Source organism: Leucopleurus acutus, assembly GCF_964270905.1.
Source record: "Leucopleurus acutus genome assembly, chromosome: 6".
NCBI classification, from domain to species: domain Eukaryota; kingdom Metazoa; phylum Chordata; class Mammalia; order Artiodactyla; family Delphinidae; genus Leucopleurus; species Leucopleurus acutus.
Window position 1 is genome coordinate 105,330,867 of NC_139149.1, and position 18,457 is coordinate 105,349,323.

General features: G+C 43.0%; 1 protein-coding gene across 2 annotated transcripts in view; it reads right to left on the reverse strand.

Moving 5' to 3' along the window:
* Positions 1 to 5,932: 5,932 nt before the first annotated feature.
* DOCK10 (dedicator of cytokinesis 10) overlaps positions 5,933 to 18,457 on the reverse strand; it is a gene marked incomplete at both ends in the record, with an annotated part of 280,006 nt that continues 267,481 nt past the window's right edge. For both annotated transcript variants that reach the window (XM_082841820.1, XM_082841819.1), the window contains 7 exons: positions 5,933 to 5,994; positions 8,841 to 8,916; positions 10,199 to 10,337; positions 10,513 to 10,613; positions 12,942 to 13,132; positions 14,345 to 14,555; positions 16,405 to 16,551. In XM_082841820.1, coding sequence (XP_082697946.1) covers positions 5,933 to 5,994; positions 8,841 to 8,916; positions 10,199 to 10,337; positions 10,513 to 10,613; positions 12,942 to 13,132; positions 14,345 to 14,555; positions 16,405 to 16,551 — 927 coding nt within the window. The remainder of the gene's footprint in view (positions 5,995 to 8,840; positions 8,917 to 10,198; positions 10,338 to 10,512; positions 10,614 to 12,941; positions 13,133 to 14,344; positions 14,556 to 16,404; positions 16,552 to 18,457) is intronic.

The following is an 18,457-nucleotide window of genomic DNA, read 5'->3' on the forward strand; positions in this document are numbered from 1 at the left end:
TGGTGGGGAGGGCACGAGAATACAAAGGAGCTAGGAGCAGAGAGGAGTGGGGAAGCTTCCAAATGAAAAGATCGTGTTGTGAATAACTCTGCCCGAGTTTGCTCCTACAGATGTACGTATCCAGTGCCAAGTACTTCAGTGGCAAACCCTGCTGAGGCTGAGAACTGAAAAGAAACCCAAAGCAGACAACACTGATATTAAAAAAAAAAAAAATCCCTTATAAGAGAGATTCAAGGACACTCATTCCTACAATGACTTCTGGCTCCAAATCCATCTTCCCACAAGCTACTCTTTCTCCCTTTGCTGTCCATTCCCTGCCCTAGCATTTTCTCTGGAACGTCTCCATTCCAACAGAACTTGGAGAAATTGCTCCAGAACTCCCAAGTGCAGGTCAAGAGTTTGAACTGCCAACATCACAAAGAAGATTAAGACACAATCTGCCTTCAAGCCAGCCATGGCGTGGTTGGAAAGAAAAGGCAGACACGTGAAATGGTAACTGACAACATAATGAAGGAGAGAAAAACGGGTGACGCAGGCGTCTGTGCCCATGAAGGGCAGAGAATGAGAAATCCAGATGAGCTGGGGTCGAAAGCAAAGCTTCTGGAAACTCTATGGACTTGATCTATTCCCCCGAGAAATAGACTCTGATGTGGAGATTTACATGCAGGAAATGTACTGCAAATCCACGCCTCTTTGGAATCCTCTTCAAAGGCAGAAGGAGCTGAACTGTGATGTAGGTACAAGGTGCTCTCAGTCAGAGCTGGGGAGCCCTGATGGCCCTTCGGAGTCGTCTTGAACTGGGGCAGTGAGGCCAGGCCTTTGTACCTCCCACCATCAACCAGTCATTGAATGTGAGGTTCGTCTGGGCTCACATTGGACAAGAGGAACTCAGTTGAGAGCCATTAGCTGCCAGGAGAGCGAGCAGCTGGGGGAATGGGGATCTCAGGCCTGAAGGGGGCTCTGGGTGTCCTATCACAGTGGTCACACGGGTGTGAATTCAGCTGAGTCCTGGCGTACATGGTTGGGTTTATACGGTTGGAGAAAAGCAACCTTTTAGGTGGAGGCACAAGGTTTTTCTTTGTTTTTTGTTTTTTTTGCGGTACACCGGCCTCTCACTGTTGTGGCCTCTCCCGTTGCGGAGCACAGGCTCCGGAAGCGTAGGCTCAGCGGCCATGGCTCACGGGCCCATCCGCTGCGGCATGTGGGATCTTCCAGGACCGGGGCACGAACCCGTGTCCCCTGAATCGGCAGGCAGACTCTCAACCACTGCGCCACCAGGGAAGCCCTTTTTTTGTTTTTTTTTAAGTGAGCCGAACAATGTGGCCCCAGTGAAGGGTGTGCGTAGGCAAGCAGGCAGGATGTGAACCTGGGAGGAGGGGAAGGGGCTTCCGGCAGAGAACCTTGAATGCTACCCGTGCCTGCACTTGATCATTTTCGGAACAAAATATCACATTATCGGCATATAATATGATACATATTTGCATATATATATGATTTTTCACTGATACAAACATGGGGGGAGGATATGGGGGCCCTTGTAATATGAGCAAATTTAAAATTTAGAGTCATTTTGTCACGTTCGCTTTCAAATTGGTTTCATTTCCTAACTGCTTATAAGAGTACTGAAATTTTACATATATGTATATATATAAATATTTTTTCTTTCTTTCTGGAGTTTGACTAATACTGTAAGATGAAAAGCCATCAGTCTGCAAATACGGTAGAATCCTTCTGCAGAGCAATGTTCAGGTTATGAAATCTGACACTTCCCATACATACTCTCCATCTTTTCAGAAGGAAACAAGTTTATTGGTCCATTTGTATTGTTTTCTAAACGGATGAGAACACAGAATAGGGACATATTATGGGAGGTTTGGATATTGGGCACTTGTTTATAAGGTAGTTGTTGCCAAAAATGAAGGGATACATTAATTTGTTTTGCAGTCTGGGCGTTGTGCACTTTGAAATGAGAATGGAGAGGTAGCTACTGAGTGGGATGATGAATGGGTGGGTGGACACAGCCAAGACTAAAATCCCAAGTACTAGATCTACTTATTCCGTGTTGGATACCTTCCAGGGTAAGCCACAGGAAAATAATGTCCCTTGTCTTCTTAGTTTCAGTCTTTCCATTTGAAGAACTGGGAAATTTGCTACCATTTTTTTTTATAGAGCTTATTTTGATGAGTTACTAATTAAAGTAAAATGTAGATTGTTTTGAGAAAAAGGTAATATAAAGATGCAAAAGAACATAAAAGAAGAATTCAGTCTTGGTAATTCAAAACCAGGTTACTGGTTTATAAGGCATTGTCCTCTGCAAAGCAAATATTTAGGGGTGGTTAATTGGCACAGGATGCGGTAGAACGTTTGTACCCTTGTATGTCTAAGAATTATGTGGTGCTGGGTACCACTTCTTGGGGTTTCTATTTCAGAAGGCTTGATAGAGCTCAGAAATATGCATTTTAGCATGGGACATGCCTGATGCTGAAGCAGATGATCTGCTGTCCACATCTAGTAATCACTACACTTTGATAGACATAAAAAGTTTGAACTGCGGTCTGCACATGCCTGTGGGATCTAGGCAGGAAACGTAAATAAAAGTGGCTGACCTGGCGTAAGTCAGTCAGGGCCTGCTGCAGACTGTGGCAAAGAGGAGAGCACCTGTAAAGCGATCATTGGGGTCTCAGTTTTAACTGATTGTTTTCTGGTGGGCATGTGAATCCAGCATTACCAGAGAGCTTCATTTTTTCACAGATACTAGAAAGCTGGAATTTTATGTAAGTCTCTGAATATTTAAGTGTTGGTGTGTACCTGAAAAAAATTAAAGACACTCTGTGTGACAGATAAAATGCATCTGTTGGATTCAGTCTCTGAGCGGCCAAGTTGATGCATCTGGTCTAAAGAAGGAAGGAATAGAAGGCGCTGGGATTTGCAGGGTGAGTTCAGTGTTGTTAAAGCACAGTGGTCTTAGCTGATTCTCTCTAGAGCAGCTGACCTTAAACTTCTTGTACTATGAACCATTTCAGGGGCAAAACACAGTGAAGCCATCTAACATATGGCTGTTTGTGAGGCAAAAAATGGAATATTTGGCATTTAACATGAGTAAAAAGATCTGTTATTTTCGATTACTTCCTTAGAGGTTTTATTTTCAGATTTGGACAGGCGACCTAATGCTGACGGTGTCCTTAGGGCAGGGGGGATGGGTGGGTTGAGATGAGGAAATGAGCCTAAAGGTAGGAACTGGGTGGGAGACAATAGCAGAGGCAGAGTCTTCCTGGGTTCCTGGGAGAGTAATCCTCTCGAGGGCAGCTTAAAAATCCAAAAGGGGAAACGAGAGGGGAGAAGCCAAGATGCTGACCAGGCAGTCAGAAACCCTAAGCGGGAGCCAGAACGAAGCTGGGAGGGATGCTTTGAGCCAGAGGGCAGCTCACACCATGGTTTTTTTCCTTTCTCCTTCCTTCCTTCCTCCCTCCCTCCCTCCTTTTCACCCTTTCTTCCTTTCTTTCTTTTGCTTCCTCCCTTCCTTCCTCCCTCCCTTTTTCTTTTTTTTTCTTTCTTTTCTTTCTTTCCCCTTTCTTTTTCTTTCTTTCTTTCTTTCTTTCCTTTCTTTCTTTCTTTCCTTCCTTCCTTCCTTCTTTTCCCTCCCTCCCTCCCTTCCTTTCTTCCTCTTTCTAATGAAACAGTGGACTTTATTTGAAAAAAGCCCAGTTATATGAGTCTCAAGGGGTCGGAGTTCTCATCTAAAATGTCCTTTTATCACTTCTGTGTATATAATATTTCCATGTGTCTTCTAAGCCCTATCTTCCCTTCTGGCCCTCATGTGCTAATACTGACCGATGAGCTTACAGGTCAGAAAGATGAGCTCAGCTAAAGTCTCCTAACTGGAGTCTGGGCCTTTAGAATGACTGGTGAGGGTCAATATAAAATGATATTCTGGAGCTTGCCTTCTGCATATGGAGACAGCTCAGCTGAACTGCTGCTGGTGTTGGCGGGGGAGGGAGTGGGATGTGTCAGTGGTTCCCACACATGGAGGAATATCAGTCACAGCTCTGATGAAAACACAGATCAGCCAGGATAAGCTCAGGAGGCTGCAGTAACAAACAATCCTTGAATATCAGGGCTCAATACAACAAAATGTTTTTCTCACTCAAGACTCCATGTCCAACAACGTTGGGGGAGTGGTGTGAGTGTGTGTCTGCTCCTGTGGCCACTTGGGGACTCAGGCTGATGGAGTCTCCGTCTCCTGTCCTTCAACGATGTCTGCATCAGGCGAAGGGCTGGGGCAGAACCACTTACTGGCTTTTAAATATCTGCCTGAAAGTGACACATGTCACTTGGGCTCACATTTCAATGGCTAAAATATAGTCAAGTGTAACTTCAGAAGAGGCAGGAAAGTGCAATACCACCACAAATTTATAAAATATACAGATGGAATGTTTGTGAAAAGTCCTAATAATTATCACAACCCTCAAATTCTGATTCATTAAATCTTCTCCAAACCAGTCAAGTTATCTCCTGGGATTTGAAATCCCTGGCCTGTCTAGTTGCCCTTAGGAGGAACTGTCCAGATGAGGTTCAAGTCCTTTTCCTGACTTCTTGCTAAGGCATCATAGGTGGTGAGTAGTATGGTCTGAAAGGATACATGCACCCCAATGTTCTGCAGCACTGTTTACAACAGCCAAGACATGGAAGCAACCTAAATGTCCATTGACAAAAGAATGGATAAAGAAGATATGGTACATATATACAATGGAATATTACTCAGCCGTTAAAAAGAATGAAATAATGCCATTCGCAGCAACATGGATGGACCTAGATATTATCATACTGAGTGAAGTAAGTCAGAGAAAGAGAAATATCGTATGATAGTGCTTATAGTGGAATCTAAAAAACATGATACAAATGAACTTATTTATAAAACAGAAATGGGCTTAGAGAACGAACTATGGTTACCTGCGGGGAGAAGGTTGGGGAGGAGGGATAGTTAGGGAGTTTGGGCTTGACATGTACACACTGCTATATTTAAAATGGATAACCAACAAAGACCTACTGTATACCACAGTATACCACAGGGAACTTTGTTTAATATTCTCTAATAACCTAATTGGGAAAAGAATTTGAAAAAGAATAAAACAAAAACAAAAACCCCCAAAACGAAACAAACAGAAAACGTTGTGAGTAGGATTGCATTCAGCAGAGGCCCAGTCCCATGACTGGGACTGGTTTTAGTAGCAACTTGCCCACTCTTCAACAGAAAACCAAATGCAAAGTAACTGTATTTTTTATTTCTATTAACAACAAAAGGCTTCCATAATTTCACATCTCATTGCTTTTAAGAGCACATATATTACAAATAAAGAAACTCCACAAACTTTAAAGATTAGTATTTATCAACATTTTTGTACACATACACAAATATTTTCATATAATGGTATCTGAAATGTTATTCATATAGTTTTAGCACTGTCATAAGTATTAACTAAAAAGTTTTTTAAATTTGGTAAAAACCATATATTTTACAATCTTCTATTTACATCTGAAATATGCTCAAATGTTAAAAAACATTCACTTTGACCTTTAAAATATGTGTACGAGGACTGGGTATGGAACATAATGTAACCGATAGCAAACTTACAGTCGGCTTTTGAGCTACACATTCATTGGAATTTCATAGCAAATATTCAGCTTGGCTTGATCGACGCTGCTCAAAGAAAAAGGATGTAAGAAATGTGCAAATCTGGAGGCTGGCAAAATTCTCAAGCTAGCGAGGTAAAAACAAAAAATATGAACACCATAAAAACTTCAAATAAATTAAATGTATCTTTCTCTTCCCCGAGATTAGCTGCAAATTCAGAGTTCTCTTGGAGGCGTGTCTGACGTTGCAGACTCTCCCTCAAACTTCTGCACTGGGTGAGACAGAGAGGGAGCCGCCTTGTTAATTACTCGAGTGCAAGTTTGCTCCACTCCTCGCTTTGATGGGCCGTCCTGGTACGTAATCTTGGGACAGGACAAAACACATGTGACAAAACAAAATGATGACAGAGAAGTCTGTGTTAATATCTCCAAACACAAAATTAAACCCAGAACAGTGATTTTTTAAAATTCCCTACAGGAAATCTGCAAATGTTGAAAAATGCACTTATGAAAGCAGATCTGAAGAATTTTTTCCCAGCCCATGTCTCAGCCATGTTGACCAGATTTAAAGTAGCTTTTTTTTTTTTTTTTTTTTTTTTTTTTGCAGTACGTGGGCCTCTCACTGTTGTGGCCTCTCCCGTTGCGGAGCACAGGCTCCGGACGCGCAGGCTCAGTGGCCATGGCTCACGGGCCCAGCCGCTCCGCGGCACATGGGATCGTCCCGGACCGGGGCACGAACCCACGTCCCCTGCATCGGCAGGCGGACTCTCAACCACTGCGCCACCAGGGAAGCCCCAGATATATATTTGTAAATGTCTGAATGAACCTTATGAATGTGTTTGAGTAATTCTGGAATTTTATTTTATTTGCAAAGTTTGTAAACTGTATGGGCAAAATCTGCCCCCAAAGGGAAACAGCTGAAGCCTCATTTAAATGTTTGCATTAATGGAACTATAATACAAGGAAAAAATATACCTTGACCTGATTTTACTTTTGAAAATAATGTTAATACGCCTAAATCATACTTTCCTGTCAGATCTGTTCAAATAATGATATGTGAACACAATAACAATCACAGAAACCCCAGGCACCTCTAAAATCTCTGTGCAGAAGAGACTTAATTAATATTTAAAATTCTTGGTTATGACAATTTTCCCACTAACTTCCTGCATTACCATGCTTTAGCTCTACTACTCTTATGGGATGGAATGGTCGCTCTGTCCCCACCAAGCACCTGGCATCCATGTATCCTATACTACCAATAAGTTCTCCTTTTGATCAATGTCTCAAGTTCTGCTTAAATAAATTGGCCAACAATGTATCAAAAGAAATTCTAAAAGCAACATGCCTTTGGATCTCGCCTGCTTGGCACTTTAACAGAGTAGATGTGTTCCTTTCCCTGTATTTTATATTTGATATCCATTACCAGCGTTGACTTCACTATGCTGTCATCCTTCTAAATGTTGAAACAGACTCCGAATTAGCATCTTACGCTTCATCCAATAGTTACATGTATTACTTTGGCCTCCATCAAAGGAGGCTTTTATGGGTTTTGGCTGTTTATAAAATAGTGCGGCATTCTGACTGCCTGTAAAGGTAATTACTGCCTGCCTGTCACTTTAGCAGCTGAGGCTGTTGCATCGCCACATCTCCATTTTACACACTAGCATCCACTTAATCCGGCTTCATCTCTCTCCTTATACTGAAGGTTCTTTCACTAAGTAGTGGCTTCAGTCTTAGCCTTTTAGCTAAGACTTTTCTGGACACTCTTGGAGTGAACTGCATAATCAATTCTATTTCTGTTTTTCTATTTCTATGTTTGTCTATCCATTCTAACTCTGTTTCTGTGTTTTAAAAGTTTTATGGTAGAATTTCTCTCTTCTACTGTTATTATATATGTACCTGTTTCCAGAATACGTGGATGAGTATCTAGGTATGTAAAGGTATTCATACATTAAAGATGATGGTTCATTCATGCATTACAGGGTTATGCTAAAATTTGACTACCCTTCCCTCTGCTAGAGTTCAAACCCAAACATTATGGTCAAATGCTTTATTAAAAAATTGAGAAAAGAAGCAAACAAATTTTTTTTGTTATAAATCTGAACTGAGATAAATACCCAGTTTTTAAAAAATACTTTGGACTTTAAGGACGCCTATCCTTTGCTAGCTATTTCTGACATTACAGCCAACTCAAAACACTTATCAATGGTTGTCATGAAAATAGCTTATTTTGCTGTAGATGCCTTAGAGTTTTGCTACGGTTAATTTAAATTTATGATTGATAATCGTCAATTAAGTAGTTAATTTAGAATATCCTCTACAGAGTTAGAAGTTAATATTTTGTCCTCATTTTAATCTAAGGTGGAAATGTGGAATGGCTACATAATAGAGTAAATCGTTTTTAAGGAAAACTTTTTTTTTTTTTTGTGGTACGCGGGCCTCTCACTGTTGTGACCTCTCCCGTTGCGGAGCACAGGCTCCGGACGCGCAGGCTCAGCGGCCATGGCTCACAGGCCCAGCTGCTCCACGGCATGTGGGATCTTCCCGGACTGGGGCACGAACCCGTGTCCCCTGCATCGGCAGGCGGACTCTCAACCACTGTGCCACCGGGGAAGCCCGGAAAACTTTTCTTTTTAGGATATCGTGAATGTTGTAGTCATTGTGCCATACATAAAAACCTATGTGACAAATCCCCGTAGAAGCTCAGGACCAGGAGAAAGTTTGTCTTTCCTGCCAACAGATCTATTTCTTTTACTAAATAACAGAACCTGTGTAATGCATAAGTTTCTGTTCTTTGCATCAGTTTCTATAAAGCACAGAGTCAAATTTTGCTTCTCTTAGCAAAGGTTTTCTGGAAAAGAAATTATTTTTCTCTCCTCTTAATCACCTGGTCCTTGTCTTTGTAATGTTGTTTTAGCACTTGGAGGTATAATGAATCTTTGTTTGGATACAAGTGAGCTCAAATGTATTTCAGAAGTTGACAGAATATACGTTTTCCTTTTAAAAGCTAAGTTGTTAACTTTAGCTTTTTCATTTTAGTAGGCTTTTTAATTTTCATACTGACCTACCTTGAAATAGAAATAAAGTTGTTCTAATTAAGTAAACATCTAGAGAACACTAGTCACTGTGGAGGTGTCTGGGGAAAATGAAGAGGTAGACCAGAAGGCCACAAAGGACAGAGTAGACATAAGGAAAGAAAAACATACCGCTTTTGCTTACAGTACTGAGGGAAATACTAGACACAGAGGAACAGAAGCTGTATAAACATGGACCACGACAGAGCTGCCAGGAAAAAAAGAGAAAAGCATTTTTGCCCAAAGTTTCAAGGTCAGATGCAATTTACAGTTGGAAACAAGCATTTCTTTGCCACCTATTCCCCCTTTCAGATCCACTGTTTATTCTTTTTGTTTCATTCTCCGATTTATGATTTCCCATGCTGTTAAGGCGTTTTTCCTGAGTATTTAATTCCCATTACCCCTGAAAAATTCCAAACCAGTACTTCCACTAGCAATCCTATCCAGGGAGATTGTTTTCTTTGCAACGTAAGTCAATTAACCATTTCTTTCTCTAACTGCTATGGAGAATTTAAAATGCGGGTAGAAGGAGATGGAAAAGAAGAAAAAGGAACATATGGGAAATGCAGTTAGAATAAAAGATGCTTATGACACATTTCATGTTTTGTTTTAGTGCTAGGCCATTTAAGGAAAGGAAAGGGAACTAATATTTAGGGAATGGCTACTGTGCATGAAGCAGTATTGGGAGGTTAGCTCAAGTTCTCCCCCTCAATTGTTCTGGAAAGAACACATCTAACTCCTTGAGGGGACCATGGGGGATGAGATGTCCAGGCAGAGTGTGAGGGTTGACGGACGCTGGGAAGCGGGCCAAGAAAAGCAGAACTTGGCTTTCGGTCGCTCGATTCTCAGTATCCCCAAAAGTACTGTGATTATTGAATGTCCACATTTTGTGCACAGTCTTACAGAGCATACTGAATACATGTCAGAAATCATGGATGACTTGCTTGTGGGGTGGGGGGTTGGCTTTTATCCCACTTCTGCATATTTTCCAGAGGTAGCCTTGACCATTAAAAGCCCAGGATCCTAGTCCTGGTGTTCTTCCTGAGTATGATGCAGAGACCCCTAGTGGCAGAACTGTGGAACTCCACATCCCAGCCTGGGGATTGTGAGGTCCTGAATCAGGGGTGTTGGGAGTGGCAGCAAACTCTAGCTGGAATGCCACCAATGTTCTTGGTGTGTAACAGGCATCAACTGTTCTAGAAAACCAACACACATTGTTTGGATAAACATCTCTGAAAACTATGGACAGCAACTGGGTTCTCATCTCATCTTCTTTTCCTACAGATTTTTCTCCAACCTGATCCCTCTCCTTTGAGACAGGGGATGTTGTGCATGGGGGAGAGAACAGCTCAGCAACATGGTGTTCAGGAAAGTACAGGGATTTCAGCAGCAGGAAAACAAAGAGACTCTTTCCGGTCCTTCTGGCATTGGGGATAAAATGGGCACTTTCTGTGAATGGACCGCTCGGGCTGCCCCAGGGGAAGCCTCACCTGCTCACTCATGATTGCTGAGAGTTCGCTGAGCATGTCCTTATAATGGGATCTCAGTTCCTCCTGGTACTCCAGCTGGTCCTCCTTGATGAGGCGCTCATTCACATCCAGGGCCTGCCCACACACATCTGCAAACTGCCTTTAGTGACAGCAATAAGCAAATTAACAGCCAGAGAAAGTGGCAACTCGAAGTCAGGCTGCTGATACGCTCTGCCACCGAGAAGAGGGTCGGTCAGGTGGCTTCCTGGGGCGTTCATTCATGACTCCCTGTCTCAAGGGATTCAAGGAAGAACAGCCCAACAAAGAAATCTTACCTGAAGATTGCCTTCAAAAGCTTTACTTGGTTGTCAGGGTATTTCTTTGCATTGGTTTCTTCGAGAAAAGCCCGTGCATAGGCCATCGGCCCGGCGTTAACCTATCGGGGAGGAGGGAATGGCTGAGGACGGCCCCACCTCCTCCACGGAGCCTTCTCCGAGGCTGGAAGGAGCAGCACCCATCGTGCGGCCCCTCCGCTCTCTCACATTGCCTTGTAGTCTGCTCATTTGTTATCGGCCTCATCTGCTGTCTCTCAACTGGTCAATGAGCTACTAAAAGGAGGCATCTGAATTCCACACTTCATTGTCCTCCTTCCTCAACTTCAGTCCCGTGTGCACCATGTCACATTTGGCCACATCCTCATTCTGTTAGCACTGTTATTTTCTTAATAACCTTGAAAACTAGACTCACCTTGATTTACTTAAATAAATTTAACATCCGTGAAATCAAATGTTTGCTGTGCTAGTTTTTTCCCTACAAACGTTCAAGCAAACACATAGCTATTAATAAGAGACATTCCACAGTGGTCGTGATCTAGGCAGCGCCCTGGGAATCACTGCTTTATTGCATCTCCCTCGAAAGTCTGGCTGAGATTGGGGTCCAAAAGGGACTTTTTAGATTTGCCGAATGAAGGCACAGTGCCAAGTCCTCTTCACGCTCACAGGCATGCGTAGGCTCTCATTAGTGACGGCGTCTATGTTCTTCAGGGCTTAACAGTCTTTGCATGTGACTGTGGGGCTTGGAAGGAACAAGGTAAAAGAAGAAGGAAGCCAGTGCTGTATCTGAGGCATCTTCAGATGGCTTTGCCTACCAGGTATTGCCAGTGTGGTAGAGTGAGTACAGAATGCTTTCCTCTGTCTCTCCAGATGCAACTCCACCTTCCTCTGCTCAGCTATGTGCTGAGGGAAGCTGTCCCGTTTGGAGTATAGCAACGGTTCTTTTACTTTCTGGCTTTTAAACATGTATTATTATTATTTTGAGTCGGCCATGGGATACAGACAAGAGGTGGGCGGGGAAGAGGAGAGCCAGATCAGTATCAGGATCAACAGTACTGAGTCTTCCTTTTGCCTCAGGCTCCCGCATAGCTCTGTGTGGCACTGTTACTGGCTTGCCTTTATTTAAAATTTTAATACTTTGTTCAATATGGATTTTTGAAGTTATTTTTGATTTTTAAAAATATTGCATTAAAATATAATTTTATCTTGGTTACTGAGTGTTTTGATGCTCCCTTAATTTTGTGCCCAAGGAAAATGCCTCACTCGCCTCACCCTAGTCTCAGTCCTGTCAGGGCTTATTTAGGTCCAGGGCTTCTTCCTTGCAATCCCCCAGCACAGAACATGTCTATCTGTCTGTCTGTCTGTCATCAGCTGGCTCTCCCTGCTCTCTCCCTGCTTCCACTAACTCTTCTCTCCCCTGAGTCTTCAGGTCTGGGGAGGGTGACAGCCCCTCAGTCTTAGGTCCCGGTGCCTGCCCTCTTTGGTTTTCCTAAATACAGCTTGTACTTCTTTTTTTTTTTTTTTGCGGTACGTGGGCCTCTCCTGTTGCGGAGCACAGGCTCCAGACAGGCAGGCTCAGTGGCCATGGCTCACGGGCCCAGCCGCTCTGCGGCATGTGGGATCCTCCCAGACCAGGGCACGAACCCGTGTTCCCTGCATCGGCAGGCGGACTCTCAACCACTGCGCCATCAGGGAAGCCCCTTCTTGTACATTTTTCAAAGAGTCATTTGTTACGTTTTCTTCAGTCACCCACCGTGAACAGGCCCTCTGCTTCCTCTCAAGACCCTGACAGTCAGATAAATACTGATGCACATTTTATGAACTAATAAACATTTTAAAAAGTTTTGTTTTTGAACAGTTTTATAAGGCTTTTCATGACAGAGACTTACAAGAGAGCCATGCTTACTCATTTACTAATTATTTGTTAGAATTTAGAATGTAGAACACAGTTTATGCAGAGCAGATGGGAAAGGACGGTTGAGGAAGAAGAAATTTTATTTCAGCTAAACCTAAGAAAGGCTTATCTCTAGTTTTTGGCACTATCAATGGGCATTCACAAGGAAACAAAATTTTAAAGACTCAGATAAAGGTGTTGAATGGTACCACAAACAGAAAAATGTCTCTTATACCCTTTGTCAAAAAATTTCAAGGGGCTTTTTTTTTTTTTTTTTTTTTTTTGCGGTACGCGGGCCTCTCACTGCCGCGGCCTCTCCCGCCGCGGAGCACAGGCTCCGGACGCACAGGGTCAGCGGCCACGGCTCACGGGCCCAGCCGCTCCGCAGCATGCGGGATCCTCCCGGACCGGGGCACGAACCCGCGTCCCCTGCATCGGCAGGCGGACTCCCAACCACTGCGCCACCAGGGAAGCCCCAAGGGGCATTTTGTACCAGGTTCCACTGGCCATGAGTATCTCAGCTCCGGGCGATGCTTACCTTCACGCTGACGCTCCCTTGGAGTTTGAGCTGCAGTCTGATCATGTCCACTTCTTCCATCGTGCAAAGCTGACTAAGCTCGGAAACTTTCTTGGACATCTCGTCAATCGCCACTTCAATGGGATTCAGTTCTGTGCTCGACTGGCTGATGACCTGGATCCTCTTCTTCACGTAGGGGAACAAGTGACTCGCTGCACAAAAGCAATACAAGAGCATTTCAAGGTCGAGGGTTAGTGAAGAGTCAAGGGTTCTCTTGAAAGGACGATCCTGTGTCTTTTCTTTGCACACAGGCCATTCCATCCTGCATGTTTTCTGTGTATGTGAGTTATTTTTCTCTATGTTCCACGCTCTCATATACCTCTTAGGAGCCCACCTACTTTCCCCTGGCACGTCCTCCCACGCTTCACTAGCCCACATGTCCTCATTGCCGAGGCTGGACTAGACCTATAGAGTCTAAACACTGAAAAGATGACAGCTTCCACCACAACTTGTAATTCAGATAAAAACTACACTAAATCACAATCAAGAATGCTTCACTAGATACCGAATAGCATATACTATAACAGCTTTGTTCTAGTTTTTTTCTGAATTATGCAAGTTCTGGAAAAGTTTACTGAAGGGGAATGTTTTCCCATAGTTTGGATGTGGCTGCTACTCACGTATCTACTATAGAATCTAGGACTGCTCACCTTTGAAGGTGGCTTGGGTCTCCTTCATTCAGATGCCCGCGCTCGTTCTTCCCCTCAGCCTGCCCTAGGTCCCCCTCTGCTGGGTTCCCTTTTCATTTCTCATGCGGGGCTCTCCTGAAATTCTGCTTTACTTGGCTCTTTCTCCTACCAGATGGTGGGCGCCTTGAAGGCAAGAACTGTGTTTTATTTATTTGAATCGTCAGAACAATGCCCGACACCTACAGGCACTTATCGAATGTTTGTGGAATGAAGGGAAGACCAACTCACAGGATAGATCTAGATAGTACTGGAAGGGATGCTGGAGGAAAACCCTCTGCATTCATTTCACAGATGAGGAACCTGAATTCCACAGTGGTTGGGAATCTTGCCCCAAAGCACACAATTCCGAGAGTGGCTAACTCTGCAGTAACTGGGGGGTAGTTTCAGGGAGAGAGGAGAGGAAAGCTCAGAGTGCCTTTCCCAAGACACCAGGACCTTCACCACTCTGCGGTCTAAAGGGAAGAAGTGGGTAAAGTGACCCTGCGATAGTTTCTGTTTTGGTTGACTTGTCAAGGGTCTCTGTCTTGAAAGAAAATAAAGAAATGTTCCTGGCAAACATTTCCAAGTCAGCACACTTTGGGTACTTGTCTGCAAGATCGAAGTGTCTTGATTTCCGCGAATCCGGCCTAAGCGAGGGCCCTGCGTGGGAGCACGTGCTCGGGGGCCAGCACCTACTTGTCAGGACTGTCCTCCGCTTGCACTGTTCCTCCACGCCACCGTGCTTCTTGCCTGACGGCGTGAAGGGCGTCTCAAAGACAAAGCGGTTGATGTTGTGGTGCATTTCAAAGTCTGTCTTCCGGTCCTCTATTTCCTTTTCCTCAAAGAACGGCGTGACATAGGTCACCTGGATGTAGGCGTATTTGGGGTCCAAATCCTTGGGGTTTACCTGTTTCAACACATTATGGGCAGAGAAAGCAGTGAGCCGTGAAGTGCTTCTGAAAGAAAGGTGGGGAACCCTGTATCCCCCCCAGCTTGGCATCCTGAGCTGCCCCTCTCAGAGAAGAAAGGCCCATCACATCATGTGAGAGCTGGGTGAACGGAAAGCCCAGAAGAGTAGCTGGCTGGACTGTGGTCAAGCAGCCAGATGGTGGCAGAGGCAGCAGGAAGCCAGCTTGCCAAGTAGCTGGGGCTCTTTGAAACATAAGTACTTGGCTATGACGTACTATTTAACCTTTTATTTTCTTTCTCTTCTGTACTGAATATCTTCACCTTTGTGTTGAATCAAGCTTGTTGAGAGTAGAAATATATCTCTCTGTTCCTCTACGATTCAGTCGTGTACCTAGACTGGGACCATCGGCTGTGGGCTTGTAATGTGAAAGGAGGTTCCTGGTCTGTTTAGCAGATTAACTGATGACCTATCGCACGACTGCAAATATTTTTATTTTCGATTTCTCGAATTCCTTCTCTAATCTGCAATAAGTCATTCTATGTAATTTTTAAAACTAACTCAGCTTTGGTGAATAGGCTTGACAAATGGCAAGGAAGACAGGCTTGGGGTCTCCCCCACAAAGCCAGGCAATGGCTCTTGCTTTCCTTCAAGGAGGGAGAGATGAGCCTCGGCCTCTTTGCTAATGATTCCTTGAAGAATTTTCAGGCTTCTTCCAACTTTCTCCATCCGTTCACCCATCCACTGTTTATCCAATTCCAGAGATTGGAGGAAGCTCATGAATTTATTTGTAATGCCGCAAATAATGGCACTGTAAGATGGGTGTAACTGTAACCATTTCACAGATTAAAAAATGGAGACTCCGAGTGACCACCCAGCTTCTCCAAGATGCATCGCCAGCTGATAAGTGGCAGCATGGCGGGATGAAGACAACAGTTGTCCTGACACCAAAATTGGCACTTCTCTCACTGCTAGGAATTGTTTCTACTTTCCATGTAAGAGGGCGACCATGACCGCGGTTCTAGCTCTGTCCCTCTTTATGGGGAAGAGGTTTGTACCTTTCAAGCTAAGAATGATGAACACATTTTAACAATTTCTGTCCAGATCCAGCAAATCTAATCTCATGCCCAGACCCCTCCAAATACTAGCATTGCAAAAGAGGGAAAGGAAAAAAAAGACCTTTTCTGGGCCTAGTAGAGGTCAATACAGTTGGGTGCAAACCAGCTTTTCTAGTTCCACCTCTGCCACACTCTTCTATACAATCTATGTTTCAAAGACCTGCCGTTCTCTAAACACACCTCTCCCTTGAATTCCTCCTGTCACTGCATGTGCTGGCTTTTAGAACGCTTCCAGAGAACACCTTCTCACACTACAATCCCCAGCTCAAACATCACGCTCTCTGTGAAGCATCGCCCAACCAAGAATGAGCTGTTCAGGGAGGCCCCAGCCCCAAGCTTTCCCTGTGTGACTTGGAGGAAAGCTCCAGGAAGACCTTCATGACTAAATAAATACTTTTTTGCTCTTTCCTCCCAGTCCACCATTGGGCCCAATTACTTTAACCCTTTGGTTGCTACTCAAATGCGAACAACCTATGGGAGTGATTTAGGGTTTAGTAAGTTGTTTCTAAGATTACCTAAAAGTTACTCAAATAAACATGTACAAGGTTTTTGACACTCCCCTCCCCAGTCACCAATCCATCGACCAATAAACAACCGAAACGCTCAAAATAGTTTAGGTAGTTTACTTTGCATAGTCAGGCAGAAATTTAAAACATTAATGAATGTAGTTAAGAGAGAAAAAAAAATGTAGTTAGTTCTTTGCAGTTGCATGAATCTTGATGTTCCCCTACCTTATTGGAGTCCTGGATTATCTTCACATTGTCCGCTCCGAATTTATCTGCGTAGAGCTTGAGCAGTCTTTGGGAAATCTCGGAGAGACCTGTCAGCTTAGGCTCTTTATAAATATACTCTTTACCTTCTTCTTCTTCAAAAAAACCCTATGAAAGACATACAGCGAACCGCCAAGTTTATTAGAGAACTCCAACTGCAAATAAGGAGCAAAACAAAAAACATTTACTTAAATATTATAGCCAGTATTTTGGTTGTCATCCAAGCCATAGATTAGCACCCTATAAAATTCAAATTCAGAGAAAAATCGAGTGAAGGAAACGAAGTATCATGTTAGAATCAGTCATCAGTGTAAATACTGCCTAGTCAGGCCAAAGAGCCTCACGAAGCAAATTACACGTATTTTTCTCTATTAGAAGAAATCATTGGTAATACCTGCTTGCATATATTTTAGGGGAAGAATGCCCTCATGTGGTAGCCTGGTGTAGAACACAAAGTCTGGAGTACTTTTTGGTATTTTTCAACGGTATTTTTCAAAAAGCAGTATCATTTTTAAGAAAGTCTTGGAAACCAGGATAGGAAATATTAATGCTATAGGGCAGATAAAGGTATCTAAATGGGTTGATATGCCTCCCACATCATCTTAGATGAAAAGCCATAACAGAAATTACATGTGCTATGCTCGCAAGTACTGTTATTTTTAATATTTCATCAGGGGTCTGATGCAACTTGGCTATGTGCAATTTTGTCCTTCAGTTTACTTTACTAATAGATCCCTTACGTTCTTGAAAAGCTAGACCTTATGAGTGAAAGTAGTAAAGTAACCATGTTATCATTTTTATGTCATAGGAGCAAGTAGGTTTTAACCTCTGTTAATTTATTTACCTGGTTTGAAACAGGGGGAAGGGAAGATTCCATTGCGGATAATTGAGGCAATCTTTATAATTCCTTCTCACTGAAGAGACACAGAGGCATTTTTCCTTTGGAATAAATGTGACCTCAGAATATTGGAGTAAGTTTGCAGTTTAAGAACCCAAGTGTCTCTGGTATCTTCTGACTGCAGAGTTTACCTTAAGGAAATGACTTCTGAGGGCTGAGTAAAGATACTGAAGGTCATAAAAAAATCTTACCTATACATTTTCTAAAATTATTTTTGGCTATTTAAAAACTACTCATTATGTGTAAAAAAACATGGGTAAAATGTTCCAATGCTGTTTTTTTTTTCATGGCTAATGTGAGGCAATCTAAGAATAATGATTACAGCTCACATCTGTATGGTTCTTTATACTTGTAAAGCACTTTCATCCATGTAAGTCTGCCCATCATGAACAGTATACTTTGTATCATAATTGGGCTATAACTGAAGGCAAGGAATAAGGCACATTCACCAGCACAGTTCTTGTTCAGCAGGTAATTGCTTGTTTCCTTGTGTTTCCCTAATTGACTTTGGGCTTTTTTAAGGCAGGAAAGTATCTTGTTCAGCACTGCATGTCCAGTATTTAACATAGTGCCTGGTCTCTAGAGCGACATCACTGTACATTAGTTGAATGAATAAACAGATGAATAAGATAGCTCTCAGAGGGCTACATCTTAAAAGGATATATTTGTACCAAATATAACTGGAAAAGATTCCATTGCTTTTAACACAGATGTTTTTATTGAACAAATTTCTTTGAGAAATGTTCAAGACCAACACAGTTGATTACGAGTACCTTGACTCCAGACTGCTAAAACAGTGATGTGTGATGCTAAAAGCATGAAAAGTCTCTCCTTACCATTCTTCTAGACTTCGTAGGGGTAGTGAGGTCTGGCCCTATCCCCACATGACTTCCAGCCTGCTAGGTTTTTTCTGTTGCTGTCTTTATGGAGTTTTGTCTGATTCAAGGTCAGAGGTTAGTGGCTCAAATTGACAGACTGACACAAAAGAGAACTAAGACTTCTGAGGCCATCAACCAGAATCCCCACAGGGCAATAGCTGAAGCAACATTTACAACTTCCATTTCAAGGAGAAAAATGTCTCCAAGTTCCAGGAAAAGATTTTCTCATCATGGTGTG